Here is a 20,160-nt window from a genome sequence, read left to right as displayed (position 1 = left end):
GTCCATTTGGTTTGTTTACTGACACACTTCATTTTCTTAAACTTACTATGTACACTTGTAATGTCCTGAGTTCCCGATTTTTCCATATATAGATTGCAAAATTCTGTTGATTTTCCTGTCAATACTAAGGTACGGCGATTTAGAGAGCACAATTTCTCTAGCCTCGTCTATAGGAATGAACGTCTATGGTCATCTCTCGAGTATGTTGAAGTCTTTTTATGGTTATAAGCGTTTTCAATTAATCATCTGAGATCCAAGTGAACTAATGATTCCACATCTCCCACATATTTCATACGTATTAACCGCATTGATCAGTTCAAAAGGTCCACGATTTATTTTAATAAGGGCTAATGAATTGGTCTTAATCAGCATATATTGGAAATATGAACAATCAATAATCTGTATAACAATACACAACCAATTAACCATCACCTTCAATGGCTTCAATTCACACCTTTTACCAGCAATCAAGTGCATACTTCTACCTACTTACTTAATCAATAATCTGTATAACAATACACAACCAATTAACCATCACCTTCAATGGCTTCAATTCACACCTTTTACCAGCAATCAAGTGCATAGGTACTTCTACCTACTTACTTACCTAGACTGTATACTGTAACTAGTAGATAGAATATAAAACTTTATGCGGGTACTTACCCATCTAACATTCAATTTATCATGTATTTATCACATATTATCACAGGTGCCGCTGAAGTAAATACATAATCGTAAAATGTTAACCATCTTGTGTCAAGTTGTTCCAGGCATGTCAAACTGGCGGCCCGCGGGCCGCATGCGGCCCGCCTGGTCAAATTGTGCGGCCCGCTGCGAGCCACAAGGGTATAATAGATATTAAATAATAAATTAATAATATTTCACAAGGAGACTTTTTATTTATTTATTTATTTATTTTTTTATTACTTTAATCTTTGAAACAAAGTGAAGTTAAAAAGTACTTCTTGGTAAACACATCTAATACAAACAGTTCTCAGTTTGTTGTTCAGCACAAATTTAATACAGTGAGATTTAATGAAAAATATCTTTTTCCAGTAGGGCACTCTGGAGAGATGTAAGATTTCCATCTGCGGATCTGCGTAAAATTTCATACAAACATATCTTACTGGATAACAGTCCTTGTCCAATGAAAAATCCAATAATTCACTTATTTAACTTGTTTTGAAAATATCATTTTCTTTTCTGACACTTAGAATAGCCAGTTCTCAGTTTGTTGTTCAGCACAAATTTAATACAGTGAGATTTAATGAAAAATATCTTTTTCCAGTAGGGCACTCTGGAGAGATGAAAGATTTCCATCTGCGGATCTGCGTAAAATTTCATACAAACATATCTTACTGGATAACAATCCTTGTCCAATGAAAAATCCAGTAATTCACTTATTTAACTTGTTTTGAAAATATCATCTTCTTTTCTGACACTTAGAATAGAATGATGTGTTTACACGTTTACTGACAAGATAGGTATCAGGAATGAATTTAGAGAGGTTCTCATGTCTTGTATCTCTATTAGATCTCGTATTCTGTTGAACTGCAAGTTTGGTTGTAGGCTTCTAGAAGTCCCACGGACAGATTAGTTAGCAAGATAAAATTGTGCTTTAATTTATTTTGACACTGGGTATGGGTAGGTTCTTGGACAATTAATATCTTTAGATTTGTTGAAACCTCCTTAGTACAAGTCAAATTATAACTAAGCTTTTGGGGCTTTTGATTTCATTAATGAAGGATGAAGGACACACAATACATGACCTGGGCTTGTACTGCTAGTTTTGAGCTGTTGTTATCAAAAATCAAAATTATTTCCTTCTTTCTATTTTCCTTCTTTCTTCTATTTCGGGACGATAATACCTCCGTTGTTACAATTCCCTTTATCAAACCTTTTTTTTAATAATATCCCTATGTTTTTAATATTAATTGTAGCTCGTTAAAAAAATTAAATAAAACAGATCGTGCATTAGAAAAATAATATTGGACAAAAAAATGTTAATTTTATTTACCTCTATGTACAATTATTCACAGTAAAAAGACCTTTAGGCTATTCATTATTCTATTAATGCTTAAACTTGATTAATCGAATGTCTATTATTTATTTATTACGGAAGCTTTAATATTAAATTTGTAAAGAAGAGACTTCGCCCCCGGCCCTAAATCAATTTTCCCGCATTAAGAATATTAATAAAGACATAATTCCTTATAGGAATAATTCCTGTAGTACGACTCATCTAAAACCTTTTAATTTTGTTCTTTTTGCAATTTGCATAAAACAATAACTTTTTCCTCATTCTTCGTGTGCTGTTTACGTCTCAGAATTTGACTATGAGCAATTCATACAAACATATCTTACTGGATAACAGTCCTTGTCCAATGAAAAATCCAATAATTCACTTATTTAACTTGTTTTGAAAATATCATCTTCTTTTCTGACACTTAGAATAGCATATACGAATTTGACTATGAGCATATATGGAATCTAACGTTTGCTGACAGCTTCTAGAAATAACAGCAGTTCGGCATTTCAATGAGGTTAAGATGTTTATAAAATGCTCTAGAAAAATTGGATCTTTAGTTTTCTTCAGGCGAACCTATAGGTATTACCTAACTGTTTTATGATATTGAACCGATGAATAAATCGGAAAACTTTGGTCCTACACCGACTTGAAATTGTCCCCGATTTTGAATTTTCCTTTTGCTCTTGAGAAACCAACATTATCATTGGCATGACTTTGCCGTTTTGAGGAAGCACAGAACAAAGGCTTTAATATAAAATAGCAAGGTGACAGGTTTTTGATTGGTTCATATCATGTACTTAGATTAATAAAAACGTAAGGATAGCGTACCTAATGAAAGCCGCAAGTCGAACAACATTATGTGTACCTTTACCTTGCTTTTACTTATGGAACGGTGAATGTCCAATATTATGAACCCCTGTCAAACAGAGTAAAATAGAACAAGACCATCACAAGGCATAACAATACGAGGAGGGTTTCCGCCTTCAGATCATGATAGGTTATGAGATGCATCATCTTCAAGGCCTCGCCAAATGTCAGACACTTCGCTGAGGGCCTTCTGACCTCAATAGATTTTGAAATTGTCTTAAACTGCAAAACAGCCATTTCAATTCAAAGTGCATGAGACATGCTTTTCTTCGATAACTATTATGATTGTAGTTATTGTTTTTATTAATAAGGATTTTATTATAATCGCCACACTCATTTATGAGTCAACAAGACTGCGGCACGAACAAGATGTGTTTGCTAATTTTTATGCAAAACGATGATTTGCCTCTCTTTGGTTTTGGTTGAACGATCATCAAATTGTACCAGAAAACATTCGAGTTTATGTAACGCAAGGAGATGAGTATTTAGATAATGCAATTTTGACTCCTCGCAAAGTTCATTGAGTCCAATATTTATGTAGGACCTGATCTCAATATGAGTCGAAACAATGTAAATTTTAGGAGCAAGTGGTTTGTTCAAGACTGACTCAGCTATTCATGAACCATTCCTTGTAGGTAACAAACACATTCATTAATGTAGGAATAATGAAGAATAAAGACTATCGAAATAAGACAGAATCTCAAGTGTGCCTGATTGAGAAATGCAGGCATTTTTAACTTTACAATTCTTCAGTTATTTATTTGATAAAATGAACAGATATACAACTTATTCTTTCCAAGTCAATATCTGGCTTCACAGTAGTTAAATATGAGGTTTGGTACTCACTGAGACCACACAGGGTTTTCTGTGCGGTTGGACCTTTTGTGTTCTGAAGATTCTCTGTGAGTGACTTGATAGCATGTGTATATTTCTTGATTCCTGGTATGTTATTGGCAGGTCGGATAGTACTTACAGACGAGGCACTATTCAGAGAGCTACGGGAACTTTGTAGACTGCTTTTAGAATTTGATCGTTCTACCTTCTTACGCAATGGTGCTCCTTTCAAACTAGATTTAGAACCTGACTTTTCTAAAGGAAATGCTTTCTTGACTACCGGAGGTTGTTGAGGTTTGTTCACTGAATTACTTCTAGTCAAGGGTTTGTAATTTGATTGAGTATTTCTTGGAGTCAGAACTTTGGACTGTACTGTACTTTGAACAGGCGCATTTGTTTTTACAATACCACTTGTCTGTGGTGAGGCCCTGCGAAGGCTCAAACTTCTCTTTATGGGAGCGGCTGTAGGTTTGTTCTCGTGTTTGAATGAAGCACTCACTGGTTTGTTGCGATCTAGTGTGACAGGATGGGTAGGGTTACTACTTGTGGTATCGGCACTGCCACTGCTATCAGCTCTGTACAGTTTTGCATTCTTGTTGGTTGGACTCACATTTTCTTGTTCAAAGTTTCCGGAAGATGTTCCTTGGCTTAATGTTTCTGAAACCAAACTTTGAGATTCTTCAAATCCTTCATCGTGCATATCTAGTTCTCTGTGTTTGTTTGGAGTTATAGCTTGAACTCTTATCTCTGGAATGAATTCACTTTTGACTTTAGACGAAGGAACAAGATTATCGGAAATATTTACATTTGTGACCACACAGGAATAAAGTTTACACTGTTCAAATTACAAAGAAAACAATTAATGCTCCAAAGGTGCCATTCACAAACACGTTCTCGTTCCTTCAAACAGTAAACTTAAAAGAACCTTTTCGTGGTTTTTGATCTCTTACAAACAACTGGTCTTAGGAGAATACTTGGAAGATCATACAAAAGACAGGAGGCAGAAAGTTGCTGAGGCCAAATACCAACAGGGGTATAAACGACCAAGAATATCTGAAGAATGTTTGCAATATTTTCAAATGGTCAGATCGTGTATAGATCGCCAGAGTAAGAAAGAAGCTTGCATGTATTCTGCATAATGGTCATTATTAATAGCCTACCAGAAAATTTTCCATCTTTCGCATGACCTAACTAATACGTAGCGCATGTCTGTTGTACCCATTAGTCAGGACGGTCAGCATATTTACCAAGAGTACCTGGTAATTTATCGGGTTTTCCATCTTTCGCATGACCTAACTAATACGTAGCGCATGTCTGTTGTACCCATTAGTCAGGACGGTCAGCATATTTACCAAGAGTAGGTACCTGCTAATTTATCGGGTGGTACCGGGTGATGGGATCTAAACTCTGATGCTTTCCGAAAAATTAAAGTCTAAAGTTAGTGGCATTTTATCCTTGGAATCTAGAGAAGTCTTGCCTAAGCATTTTTTTATCATCCCTTTTTTCCCAAAAATAGTGAGTGATTAACCTGGATTTTAAGACTACCAGCAAATAGGCATAGTTGTACCGTATATGGGTTTATACCTTCCCCTTTTTGACCATCTATTTAAATATGTTAAATACGAGTAAAATGTTAGGTTATGTCTGCTAAGTCACTAATCTCAAGTAAATGAATTAATCAACCTTTTTCTCCAATAGAAGTAGACACCTGATGTGCCATCTTTGAAAAACAAGTGGGCCCTTACCCTTACTGAGATAACCTCTATAACACTTACTCAAAGTAAAGAATAGTATTGCGACATTTTAGATTTGACATGCCCTTAGGCCTCCAAGCCCAAAACCAAGAGATGAATTTTAAATTTAGGCATGCATAAATTTCGGACAACTCGTTTTCCATCCAAAATAACCTGACTTCTTCCCCCTGGTGCTTTGTGATGCAACCGATAGTAATTTGTGGGTCCAGTCTATAGCGACTCATTAGTAATCTTCAGGTAAAGTCTGGGTCAAGGCGAAAGATGAGTTATCAAGTCTTGTAATGAGAAGATGCTGCAGTTTATCAATGATGAACACAACCTTAACATGAATATTTCGAAGATCAAGATGGACGCTAAATGTGTTTATGAGTGTTTTAGAAATCAATTAATTTTATCGCCCGTAAACGTAATAATTAGCCGAAATTAATAAATAAGCTTTTATTTCTATTGAATGAGAGTACAGCTATTAGGCGTGAATAAATGCTAGAAGTCCCCCACAAAGTTTTATGAGGAATATAACTTTTGATTACTTGATAGCATTTTATTTATGTGTTTGTAATTTTCTTTGCTACCTATACAATGAGATAGCATGTTTGTCTCTTTATTGTTCCGATACATGAAGAAGTATAGCTACAGAGGAATGTTGAATGAGAGTACAGCTATTAGGCGTGAATAAATGCTAGAAGTCCCCCACAAAGTTTTATGAGGAATATAACTTTTGATTACTTGACAGCATTTTATTTATGTGTTTGTAATTTTCTTTGCTACCTATACAATGAGATAGCATGTTTGTCTCTTTATTGTTCCGATACATGAAGAAGTACTTATAGCTACAGAGGAATGTACCTACCCCTAAGGGTCTAGAGCTTAGTGCTCCCTAGAGACAACAAGCTCATACCCCTGGGGCCCTCTTTTTCGCTTCATGGTCCTCGGCCCTGTCTGCACGTGGACTTCGTACCGAGTTTACTCACTACAATAGCTATTTACTTAGACGATCGCTTTACAAGAAAAATCTAGAAAATCAACACAAGCTAACATCTTCTCGTGTTTTTTCCAACTTGTGCCTCGAAGACATTGAAATGACGACAGCTAAATAATTGCTCAAAATAATTAAATATGCCTCAATGAAAAATCTTTCATATTATTATGAGAAAAATCTTTCATATTATTATGAAGCATCATGAAAGTTGAGTCAGTTGTTTATTAATAGATTTTTGGATGACTCGATTCAGGCTTTGTTCTTTTTTCTTTTGTTTTGGCTAATCATTTGGCTGATTTATTACCTGCTTGCGTACTTATTATCCTAAATTATTACCTACACTACACGTGTTTACCTACCCTAATTTAAGCCAATTTTCCAGAGTTTTGCGCTGGGACCCGCTAGGTGCCCATCGAAATCTCGGCGTAACATTGAATAAAGATGTTGATCAAAAACAGTGGGTTTTGTTGAATACATAAAATATAAATACGTGTTAGGTTGTTTTATTACTACACAAAATATAACATAGAACATTGGGTTGTAAATAATATGTATCAAAAATACACAAATCATATTGTATAGGTACGAGACTTCAAAGAAACCTAATAAAGACCTGTATGAGAAACTAAATAAAAAGAAGTTTTTGATAGGCTTTTGATTAGACGTTTTGTTTTTGTCTTGTGTTTAAATTAGGTCCAAGATTAGATTCTTACCAGTCTCTAAAAAACAATATTTCTTTTTCTATGTAACATAATTATACTAGCTTAGAACTTATTATAAAGTAAATAAATGGGTGTTCGTTTAATATAAGACCATTTCTTCTAATCCTATTCCAGTTAATCAGAGTACATAAATTAAATTGAAGGAAAACTAAATTTATGACTAGGTGAATACTTGTAATAAAAATAACAATTATAATAATATTAACTGTACATACTTTGTTAAGTTTGTTTAGATTCAAACTGAATAATTATAATAAAAAGTGTCCTAAAAAAACAATGAGAAGAAAAATGAGGATCTCGTATAAACTTAAGCATGATCTTTTCCTCCGGTAGAGAGTTTTGGAAAATTACCTCCAAGATACATTTAGAATACAGCATTTGCCTTCTCCTCTAGTCTGACTTTGAGGAGGAAGATGGTAGTAAGAAAACCAATACGAAAAAGGGAATCGGAAAAAAAGCATTACCTAAATAATACAAATGATACCTTTTGTTACTAGTTAGTACGAGTTTATTTGAAACTCCGTAATTTAGGTTTCAGCTTTTTCAAGGTTGGGTCAGGGGCATCTTTGGCTGTGCTGGCTGCAGTGGGTCTCATAAAGCTAAGGCCTGCAATGCTGCTACTACTAGAGCTACTTCTACTGGCAGCTACACGGGATGGAGCTGTCACATTCACATTCTCTTTGATATCAGAGCTGGCTGTGGTTTTCATAGTTTTCCTCAGAGTTGGCCCAATGCTACTCCCTGAGCTACTGCTGCGACTGGCTGGTACAGGAGTTTTGGTTTTCTGTGCGGTTGGACCTTTTGTGTTCTGAAGATTCTCTGTGAGTGACTTGATAGCATGTGTATATTTCTTGATTCCTGGTATGGTATTGGCAGGTCGGATAGTACTTACAGACGAGGCACTATTCAACATGTCTTCCAGAATGGCAATTCTGGAATAAAAAGATCATAATATCAAGAAAAAATGAGCAAATCTTTGTCGAAAAAGTAAGATGTTCGAGAATGTTGCCAGGGTTGACTGGTAGAGTTGAGTGGTAGAGATTGCCCAAGGAAATAATCTCGCCCTTTGTTTGTAATGTCTTGTATTGGCTTACATTGAATTATAACCAATAAAGAGTTAAGTATAAATAAATAAATGTTAGTTAGGTATCTGTGGTAAGTATTTACCTGGCGAGAAGTTATCTTCTCTACTGCTATTTAGATTAGGATCCCCGGATAGAGACCCCAATCTTCTTCTCATTACAGCAGGGGAGCTTGGTACAGACATAACCACGTCTTCTTCTGCTGAAGTTCCTCCGTTCTGCACTTTTCTCAGCTGAAAGAAAACCATTCCAAGATTATTCGCCTTTCCTGATCTATCATTAATCATTACGCTTACTAGCTACCTAAAATTTCAATCCCTGGATATTTAGGTGGGAGCGTGTAAAACAGTCCGTCTTCTTCTGCTGAAGTTCCTCCGTTCTGCACTTTTCTCAGCTGAAAGAAAACCATTTCAAGATTATTCGCCTTTCCTGATCTAAAAGATACGCTTACTAGCTACCTAAAATTTCAATCCCTGGATATTTAGGTGGGAGCGTGTAAAACAGTTCGTCTTCTTCTGCTGAAGTTCCTCCGTTCTGCACTTTTCTCAGCTGAAAGAAAACCATTTCAAGATTATTCGCCTTTCCTGATCTAAATGATACGCTTACTAGCTACCTAAAATTTCAATCCCTGGATATTTAGGTGGGAGCGTGTAAAACAGTCACATCCACTGAATATTCATAGCACATTGCATACCCAAAATAGTTTCAAGGCGTTCATACAAAATGAGAGTTCCTGACTTAATATTCTTAAAACAGTCACATCCACTGAATATTCATAGCACATTGCATACCCAAAATAGTTTCAAGGCGTTCATACAAAATGAGAGTTCCTGACAATATTCTTACTGTACTTACTTTGGTCTCTTTATCCAGGGGTCTCTTTTGGGCAGTTTCACAAATCAGGCTTTCCACAATGCTGGGATCCACATCTCCCGACACACCATTGACTGAAACACATAGAGAGAAATGAGTAAACTTCTAGTGTAGATATTCTGATACGGACTTTACTTCTTCAAAACAATTTTAAATGGGCAGTTCTGTATCTTCTTTCGCTTCTAAGGACGATAAATAATAAAAACAATTTGCTACAGATTTGGGATTTGTCACCGAAACTGTTATTATTTTATTATATCAGAAAAGTGATTTTTGTTCTTATACCTACTCACTTTCGCTTCTAAGGACGATAAATAATAAAAACAATTTGCTACAGATTTGGGATTTGTCACCGAAACTGTTATTATTTTATTCAGAAAAGTGATTTTTGTTCTTATACTCACAATACATAAGTTCATTTTATCTTATTAGCTAATCAACAATTGACTAATAAGATAGTGATACTCACAGAATTTCCTCTTATTAGCCAGCTGTTGCTCTTCCCTCTGTCGGCGCCGCGCGGCTGATTGCTCCTCCTGAATTCTTCTCCTCTCGTTCTCCGCCACTGCCTGCTTGAACTTGACGCAGAATCCGTGGAACACCTTGTAGCATTCTTCCAGCTTGAACACATTCGAGTCTTCGCAGAAAAAGTCGGCCAACTTTTTGCGCACCGACTCCAGCTCTTGCATGTCTTCTTTGAGAGTGGTCACTTCATGATCTGCCATCTGAGGAGAAATAAGGTTTAATTGAATGGAATATATTTATTTATTTTATAGAATAAACCCGGTATGAAACTTGTATAATGTTAATGATAATGTCAAATAACTTGTAGGTATAATAATGTTAATGGAATGACCGAATGAAGTTTCACCCCACCCCTTGGTAAATGGGCACATCCACTACTCTGGCAGATGTTTCACCGTCGACTTTAACAGGTGTGTACGTATCTTCCCCAATTATCTTTCGGTTCATAATCGATCTAAATCTTGTTGATCGTGGCAAGGTTGCAGATCTTTGCAGGTTCTTCAATTCCTCTCCAGATTTAGTGATGTGCATCATGGCATCCTCTTCTGTATCTTTGTATTGTATCTTGTCTTTCCATCTCTTGAGGCGAGACTCTGAATCCTGAGGTTCTAGTTTATTAACAGCAACAGATTGTACTTGCAAGGTATTTGGTCGTATAAGCTGTTTGCTAGGTATAAGCTCAGAGGTTGGCACACTAGCGGTTCCATCTTTCCTTCCAGCATTTTCTTCGTCTGTATTCTTCCTATATCTTCTTGTGCAACAGATTGTACTTGCAAGGTATTTGGTCGTATAAGCTGTTTGCTAGGTATAAGCTCAGAGGTTGGCACACTAGCGGTTCCATCTTTTCTTCCAGCATTTTCTTCGTCTGTATTCTTCCTATATCTTCTTGTATGAGGCGAGACTCTGAATCCTGAGGTTCTAGTTTATTAACAGCAACAGATTGTACTTGCAAGGTATTTGGTCGTATAAGCTGTTTGCTGGGTATAAGCTCAGAGGTTGGCACACTAGCGGTTCCATCTTTTCTTCCAGCATTTTCTTCGTCAGTGTTCTTCCTATATCTTCTTGTACGACGAGCTGCAGAGAACCGATCAAACTGACCATCTCCCAAGGTAGCTTCATCTCCTAATTTCGGTTTCTTTTCAGCGAGGGCAGCTTTGTTCAATGCAAGTAACTTACGTGTAGCAGGAGGTGTTTCTATATTATCAGAATCAATTTCTATTTTGTCTGTAACACCCATGTCAGGAAATTGACCTTTACTTGATCCCAACGGAGGTAAAGTTGAACAATGTTGTTTGTCGCTAGGGGTTGAACTAATATTGATGACGGTGGTGTTGTTTGCTTTCTGATTGACGGTGGAACTTTTAGTCATAGTTCTTGGATCAGGAGCGTGAGATGGTCGTCTAATGTACACAGTCAAACTTTCGTCCCCTGTTTCCTGACCGAGCGCTCCAATGAAACCTTTTCTTTCTTCTTCAATAGCCTGAAAGTTGAATGATGAAAGAAAAACTTAAGGTAGGTAGTGTAGCTATTTGAAAATTACCCAAGGATTACACAATTCCACCTACGCCTGGGCATCATTTAGCAAAGCTTGGAACTGACCCATTATAAAATACAACATTTATGCATAAAATATATGTACCTACGAGTTGGATGAGCCGACCAAGAGATTTATAGGTTGAGAATATGGCCTTGTAATCTAGAAGTCACAGGTTCAATGCCATGACACGCTGTTCGGACTTTACAATTTATGTCAAATAGGTACCTGGGGTATATCTAGGTAAATCAATGGTTTACCTGTAGTGTTGAAACAGGTTCTTGATTAGTTTGAGATTTCATTCGTTTAATTTTCCTTGCATCTGCTTCAATTTCCTCCGTTGAATTGGCAACATTCAAGTTTGACTTCCTCCACAGAGACTTGTCTTTGACCGCAGGTTGTGCTTCTGAAATTACCATAAAAACCAATAAATTATGAAATGATTAGTGTAAATAAATAGTCAAACCATGCCCAAAGGCAAGAAGATACAGTTCAAAGGGTAAGACTGTTCAATCAAACAAGAGGTTTACTTATAAGTGCAAAGGATACTGGAATCTCCCAATTTAGATATTTTTTTTCATAACAGATTGGAGCAAGATGTGTCTCGTTTATTTATTTCCTGGTTAAGTCCATCCATCATTATAATAATTTTCCTGATTAAAATTAGGCAATAAAAAATAAATGTCCAAATACAAACCGGCTATCGCTTCCATTGCGCCAACCACATCTGTTTTGTCGAAAGTTGGTTTCCATTCGGAGTACACCGGTTTATAACTTGTGTTCAGCGCCAATTTGCCTTCCGGTAAGGGGTCTAAAGTGCCTGATCTGCCATCTGATTCTGGAAATATGAGAGGAAAATAATGAAATTTGATGCAGAACTCGAAAAATTTAGATTAAAAAAAAACTCGAAAAAGATGTAATAGGATTTTTTTTTTTTTTTTTTTTAAAAAAAAAGAGAGGAAAGAAAAGAAAATTTGAAAAAAAATTTAAAAAATTAAAAAAAAAAAAAAAAAAAAAAAAAAAACTCGAAAGAGATGTAATAGGATTTTTTTTCAATTTCAAGACATTTCAAAAAGGTAACCGATTTGGATGATTTTTTTTTTTTTTGAAAACCGACACATTAAAAAGGACATGTCTTGATTGAAAATATAGGTAAGTTACAAAATTCTCTTTCATTCTGAATTTCTTTTTCTCAAATTTATAACTTACCCGAATCTTCAAGGGACCAACGATTCTTTGGAACTCTTCTCGTACTTTCTTCAGCTTGCTTTCCTTCCTTTTCATTTTCTTGCAACCAAGCCTCGATTTTAGCTTTCCAAGCTCTGAAATAAATCATATTGGAACAATTGTTATTTAAATTTTACATACAAAAACTTGAATATAATGTACAGCTATATGGATATTGAATTTTCATGACTCTTCAGAACATGCATATGCCATCAAGAGTAATAACCTTTGTGGTCGTAGCACCAATAGTGGTCATTCCATTCAGTCAACCACCATTGAGTAACTGCAAGGTGGAATTTCAAGGTCAATGATTGGTTTTAATTACGTAAAGTTCATGTGTCATGTCTTAACACCTATTAATTCTATGTACCGTATGAAGAAGGTAATGATAAATTGTTGGATTAGTTCCAATAGTTAGAAATAGAGGCTTCAGTGGATCAAATATATTCCCTTTCGGGGTACATTGATTCGAAAAAGTTAAAAAGGGATTGTGGGGAAATTTCCTGAACAAATATTTATGCAAGTAACTACAAAAAATTACAATTCTACAAATGAAAATTTCCAATAATTTTATTATTCCCTCACGGTCGTGTAAACTTGGCAAGTCAGAGATAAATTGTTGGATTAGTTCCAATAGTTAGAAATAGAGGCTTCAGTGGATCAAATATATTCCCTTTCGGGGTACATTGATTCCAAAAATTTAAAAAGTGATTGTGGGGAAATTTCCTGAACAAATATTTATGCAAGTAACTACAAAAAATTACAATTCTACAAATGGAAATTTCCAATAATTTTACTATTCCCTCACGGTCGTGTAAACTTGGCAAGTCAGAGAGAAAAAGATTGACAAACATGGAAATAGGACTTACTTGGGTTTGATATCTTCCTCCGAAGTAGAAGGGGCAGGTACAATGGGTTTATTTTCTATCAAAGGAGAAGGAGAGCCTGGGCGCTCTCTGTCCCCGTAGAAATCAGCGTTCAAAAGCTCGGGCCTCTTTTTGAATCCGGGACCTCCACCTCTTGCTCTTCTAGCCCAGGATCGATCTGGAAAAAAGGATAAAGATGTGAATTCCGTCAGTAAGAATATTTTTGTAATTCAGTCTTACTTCTTACGAGGTGGGTTCTACCTACTCGAGCTTTTGGTTTATACTACGTAACCATTTCTTGTTCCATGATCATGTTATTCTAAAAATTGCCAATTATTACTATTTGGAGCTTACCAGCATAAGAGAACTAGTAGGTGCCTCTTTTCAATTCGTTGAATCGTCAAGGCAAATGAAACGTTAAACCAAAGTGAGCTGGTCTGGATCGATCTTATACCTATCTATAGTTTTTTCTTCCATTAAAGAGTGATTTCTGACAAGTATATTTATGAATCTATTCAATCCTAATATCATATCGTTCAGGCACTCACCCAAACTTCCCCAGGACTTCCGATTTCCAAACCTAGTAGGTGCCTCTTTTCAATTCGTTGAATCGTCAAGGCAAATGAAACGTTAAACCAAAGTGAGCTGGTCTGGATCGATCTTATACCCATCTATAGTTTTTTCTTCCATTAAAGAGTGATTTCTGACAAGTAGATATATTTATGACTCTATTCAATCCTAATATCATATCGTTCAGGCACTCACCCAAACTTCCCCAGGACTTCCGATTTCCAAATTTACATTTGTAGGCTTGGGACTCATCGGGCTTTGTCTCCCCAATGTACTTAAAGTATTCACTTTGTCTGATCCCATGCTTGAGATACTAACATTGATGTTTCCTCCATCTACTGAATCTCTGGCAGTTGGGGAAATTTCCTGAACAAATATTTATGCAAGTAACTACAAAAAATTACAATTCTACAAATGAAAATTTCCAATAATTTTATTATTCTCTCACGGTCGTGTAAACTTGGCAAGTCAGAGAGAAAAAGATTGCCAAACATGGAAATAGGACTTACTTGGGTTTTTTACATTTGTAGGCTTGGGACTCATCGGGCTTTGTCTCCCCAATGTACTTAAAGTATTCACTTTGTCTGATCCCATGCTTGAGATACTTACATTGATGTTTCCTCCATCTACAGAATCTCTGGCAGTTGTTTCACCGTCAACTTTAACAGGTGTGTACGTATCTTCCCCAATTATCTTTCGGTTCATAATCGATCTAAATCTTGTTGATCGTGGCAAGGTTGCAGATCTTTGCAGGTTCTTCAATTCCTCTCCAGATTTAGTGATGTGCATCATGGCATCCTCTTCTGTATCTTTGTATTGTATCTTGTCTTTCCATCTCTTGAGGCGAGACTCTGAATCCTGAGGTTCTAGTTTATTAACAGCAACAGATTGTACTTGCAAGGTATTTGGTCGTATAAGCTGTTTGCTAGGTATAAGCTCAGAGGTTGGCACACTAGCGGTTCCATCTTTTCTTCCAGCATTTTCTTCGTCAGTGTTCTTCCTATATCTTCTTGTACGACGAGCTGCAGAGAACCGATCAAACTGACCATCTCCCAAGGTAGCTTCATCTCCTAATTTCGGTTTCTTTTCAGCGAGGGCAGCTTTGTTCAATGCAAGTAACTTACGTGTAGCAGGAGGTGTTTCTATATTATCAGAATCAATTTCTATTTTGTCTGTAACACCCATGTCAGGAAATTGACCTTTACTTGATCCCAACGGAGGTAAAGTTGAACAATGTTGTTTGTCGCTAGGGGTTGAACTAATATTGATGACGGTGGTGTTGTTTGCTTTCTGATTGACGGTGGATCTTTTAGTCATGGTTCTTGGATCAGGAGCGTGAGATGGTCGTCTAATGTACACAGTCAAACTTTCGTCCCCTGTTTCCTGACCGAGCGCTCCAATGAAACCTTTTCTTTCTTCTTCAATAGCCTGAAAGTTGAATGATGAAAGAAAAACTTAAGGTAGGTAGTGTAGCTATTTGAAAATTACCCAAGGATTACACAATTCCACCTACGCCTGGGCATCATTTAGCAAAGCTTGGAACTGACCCATTATAAAATACAACATTTATGCATAAAATATATATGTACCTACGAGTTGGATGAGCCGACCAAGTTGATCTCATTTTGTAATTGCTCCACAGTTGTCCTGAGGGATGAGGAAAATACCAAGTAGGTATTACTGACTATCAAGGTAATCAGTAATGTGTGTCTTATTATTTTCTTCCTTGTTATTATGCCCTGCCTTATTATGAAAAGTATACCTACTTACAAAGCCTTTATAGTTGGGGCCTCTATAAACTAGGTACGTATTCTATGTAAAAATAATACAAAAGTATAATAACATAAGAATTACCTAATAGGTAAGTACATAATTATCTACTTACTTGGTTGCTTCTTCCAGGAATCCCATATCTTCAGTAAAGTTTAAAAGCTCCTTCCGTTTCTTCTCAGCTTGCTGAAAGAATAATAAACTCATGAATAAAATCAGCCTGGGTATTTTATTGTACCTTTGTATATCAAATAGATATTCTATTGACGGAAATCACGAGAGAATGGTTTTTGATCGTAGTTGGATGAAATTCAATTATGAGATTACTCCTATCTAAGTTCTTTCTGAGCTGAGATACCCAGAGGGATTTAATTTTCCAAATTTTCAAATACGTACAATTTTTGAAACTGTGAGTTGTCTTACCAGAGCGACATAGTGAATGAGATTCATGCCAGGTTTGTTAGCTCGGATGTCCGTCAGTTTCTGTAGAGAACTCAGCTTGACTCCTGCCGCATTGCCTGCATAACCACCCTGTAAGAAAAGCATAATGATGCAAGAAATATCTATTTCCACCCTGTAAGAAAAACATTAAAAGCAGGAAACATCTAAGTATATCTCACTTTAATGTAGGATCTTTATTTGAAGTGGCAGGATTTATTAAAATAATAAAAATAAAAAAATCGATTTATGTGTAAATATGTAGGGGAACCAAAAAGAGATGTTTTTATGGAAAGAAAATTAAAAACATTATAAGTATGCAAAGGAATTCATCTATGCAAAAGAATGGCAATTGACCATTAGGTCATTTTCCACGCGTCCCAATATTTTCCTACTTTGCCAGCTGGCTTACCACGACAGGCAGTCCGCCAGCATTCTATAAAGATGTTAGAACACAAAGCTATCCTGATCTGGAGATCCAAGCAGGGGGTACTATTTATCTCCGGAAATTCACTTTGGGACCCATCTTTACATGCAAAAATTTTACTTTCTTTGGTGTGGAAAAAATCTTTACATAAATATCCTGCCATTAGGTAAATAAAACGGAATGGAGGGATTGCAATGCAAATTGCCCTTGCTTGATGGTCTATTATTTGCCCATCCGCAAAGAGAACAAGTACCCTACATGAGGTAATATTATAACTCTACTTTTACATTTAAAGGTGATTGCAACTTACCGAATTGAGGAAATTCCCAGCACATATAACCATGTAGAGAACTTCTTGTAAGGCCTTGTTTGACATCAAATCTGGAAGAAAAATGGAAAATTGGTAATAAGAACTAATAGGTATGTATTAGTACTTAGACCTATGACCTTAGGAACATCAGTTTTCTGACATCATAAATAAATAAAATAAATTGACAATGGAAAAACAAACATACCTTCTCCAGCAACTATCATGGAATTGATGCTGGGTTCCAAATAGCTCATATTTGTGGCAAACTCTTCCTTCAGTAACATGCTTTCGATTCTCAGTTTGTAGCTGAAACAAAAATAATGGTCAAAGCAATGTTATACTTGATCGTCAAAAGGCGTCCTTTGGCCTTTTGGCAAAAAGGTTCCAAAAGCAAAGTAAGGCTACAAATCTTGATGGAAGACTCAGTAACTTTGTGAAGTTCCATGAAATATTGAAAGGAAAAGGAAATGAACCGAAAGTGAAAAGTAATAGTTATCATTTCCTTTCAACAAGACTACAAATATTATTAAAGCAAAAGGGTAATAGAAAGTAAAAATGAAATAAGGAAATTAAAAAGTACCTACTACCTAGACTTTGATAGAACACAACATGTAGTGTAGTAGACAGCCTTGTGCCCTACGTAAGAGGAGACCTTACTCTACATTTTCTGATTTTCTAAACACTTACTTGGGCACTTGAATGAGCTGCAACAAGAACTTTTCAGCGTTTCCAAGACGACTCTTGTCGCCATCGAAGTTGCGCAACATTTCCAATTCATCCAGCTGAGGTAATATTTTCAAAAGTCCGCGCAACTTTTCAGTTCCAATTTCGTCGTGATCGCCATTCTTGATCAGATGGATTATGTCTTCGTTGGAACTACGGAACTGTTTCAAGAAGATATTTACATTCAAGCTTCTCTTGCCGTCCAAAAGTAAAATCTGCAAACAGGAAGAATACCGATGACATTAGAATACTTCATGCTTACTCATTGCTGTCAAACTACCGTCAAACCAGGTCAAAAGTACACAGATCTAGCGAAATTAACAAATAATGAAAAACAGAATGAGTGAAAAGGGTTGAACTTGAACCAGTAGATAGGAGAGTCCGTTTCTCTAATGAAAAAATAGGTAATCATAGAGATCACTCATACTATTGATCGTCTTCAATCTCTCCTTTATTTCATTATGTAGCATTTTGTTCATACCTATAAAATAGTCTTTCCAAGTCATCTGGACGAACCTCCCTGTCGTTTACGGATTGAATCCGTAAAAGTAAATAGAATCAAACGCCCAAACTTTTTCTCGTCCAAAGCACAATTTATCGACAACCAATATCTTGGAGTTCTTACTGTCTACATGTGTATAGGAGATCCTAATTATAGAATCTGTATAATTAAAGATAATAACCTGAGATAGAATCCGTAAAAGTAAATAGAATCAAACGCCCAAACTTTTTCTCGTCCAAAGCACAATTTATCGACAACCAATATCTTGGAGTTCTTATTGTCTACATGTGTATAGGAGATCCTAATTATAGAATCTGTATAATTAAAGATAATAACCTGAGATAAAAACTGGCAGAGTCTAAGTTAATTGTTAATGATTAAACCTAGGCTAAGCATTGTAGGTATTGTTTGTCACTTTGTCCCATTAGTAGAGAGATACAGGGGTTTGGGCAAGTTTTGGAACGTCAAAAGTGCCAGGTTGATTGGTAAATCATACACCACTTATAGGAATGTTCTAAGAACGTTTTTGTGCTGTACCGGATATTTAACAGTATTCCAACAGAAGATCTCGTACTTATTCGCTTGGTCTAATACCGATCATTTTCCGTTTTTAGCAAATTGTTAACAGCGGCCCCGGGGCTAGGTAAAACTTCAATCTCGCTTACTGTATTGGGAAATGTGAAGGCCTGTTCGTTTTACTATTTCATTATGTTTGAAGTATAACTTGCATACTTTGCCAACAATGCCAATGAAGTTGTTGTAGACAAAAACAAACTTCACACTAGGGATACTGAACGTAGACGCTCTTGTCACAGGTATAATTACGATTGCCAAGTTTCCTCATAGTTATCGCTGAATAGAAATTGTAAACAAAAACATTTTGAGCCTGAGATATCTGACAAACGGTGAGATTAAAAATCAAACACGAATATGCATTAGCTTCCAAACAAAGTGACCTTTTTGAAAGACACAATCGAAGACTTTCAGGTTATATATTTATACAAACTGATATAGAAAAATAAATCACAATTTTTGTGCTAGAATTCAACTTGAGCCCACTTTTACAAATTGTCAACTAGTACAATTCGCCATTGCCAACAGAAACGTGAGCATACCTTGTTTCTACTCTCCTTAACTCACACCTAACAGGTTAACCTTGATTTCAAATACTTCGCGGTCACCCTGTATAAACCATCCTACAAAGTTATTTCTCAAAACTAATTATGCTCAGAGAACTCAGATAATATCATTGTTTCGACGTATTATCTCCTCTCATTTGTTCCTATATTTGTCTTTGTTCCCTATTCGAGGAGTTGTACTTAGAATGCCCATAGATCCACTTAAATAAACAAACATTGTGAACTACATTTCCTTGGAGGACAATTAGTTCATCCCTTTATTCCCATAAGAAATCGACTATTAGGCGTATTTTGTGCTGCTCAAGATCTGCAAAACGATTTTTTTATTATTATTATCTATTCTTTTCCAGGATACTTACTCCCAAAAACCTATAGGATTTATTATTATTATTATTATTTATTTAGCTTTTTATGGAATACTATAATAGCGATAATTTATTATTTTATACCCTTCAATGAGGGCTGGTCCCTACATTACCATTTTCTTACGGTGTCGAACATCATTGAACATGGATTAATTTCAAGATGACTTTGAATTTCAGAACTTCTAAGGTAATATTGTTTTCTGCCTGGCCGGCTCAACACATGAGAAGCAGAAGGGTAACATTATTCATGATATCACTCTGATGCGGTATTTAAATAAAATAATGAATATCTGTATCTTGTCAAGGGTGCTGAGGTGCTCAATTGCTCATTACTAAGGATCGAGCGTAGAGGTAGGGCTATCGTGTTGGGTGAATTCTACACTACATTATCTGATCACAGATGAATATCTGTATCTTGTCAAGGGTGCTGAGGTGCTCAATTGCTCATTACTAAGGATCGAGCGTAGAGGTAGGGCTATCGTGTTGGGCGAATTCTACACTACATTATCTGATCACATAGACTTAATACACAGATACTGCGGTATTACTATTGGATTTCAAAGCCAATAACAAGTATGTTGTAATGCTATTTTATTGTTATCATTTTGAACTTGAAATTTCCTG

General features: G+C 36.0%; 1 protein-coding gene across 1 annotated transcript; it reads right to left on the bottom strand.

Annotated features, from left to right (window-relative positions):
• Window positions 1-3,653: 3,653 nt before the first annotated feature.
• Window positions 3,654-17,745, bottom strand: LOC103508941 (the record flags this gene model as incomplete). The annotated part of the gene is made up of 20 exons (XM_017443971.1): window positions 3,654-4,565; window positions 7,748-8,117; window positions 8,358-8,500; window positions 9,123-9,214; window positions 9,610-9,865; window positions 10,017-10,434; window positions 10,499-11,145; window positions 11,460-11,605; window positions 11,897-12,037; window positions 12,409-12,521; window positions 13,296-13,470; window positions 13,841-13,883; window positions 14,058-14,228; window positions 14,472-15,290; window positions 15,473-15,509; window positions 15,748-15,818; window positions 16,056-16,163; window positions 16,808-16,878; window positions 17,013-17,113; window positions 17,495-17,745. Coding segments are annotated over 20 exons (5,085 nt in total), but the record flags the coding sequence as incomplete, so codon positions are not given.
• Between the last annotated feature and the right edge of the window lie 2,415 nt (window positions 17,746-20,160).

The sequence above is a fragment of the Diaphorina citri genome, unplaced genomic scaffold (genome assembly GCF_000475195.1).
Source record: "Diaphorina citri unplaced genomic scaffold, Diaci psyllid genome assembly version 1.1 scaffold449, whole genome shotgun sequence".
NCBI lineage: Eukaryota > Metazoa > Arthropoda > Insecta > Hemiptera > Psyllidae > Diaphorina > Diaphorina citri.
The sequence above is the reverse complement of the archived record's forward strand: the minus strand, read 5'-3'. Positions and strand labels throughout refer to the sequence as shown.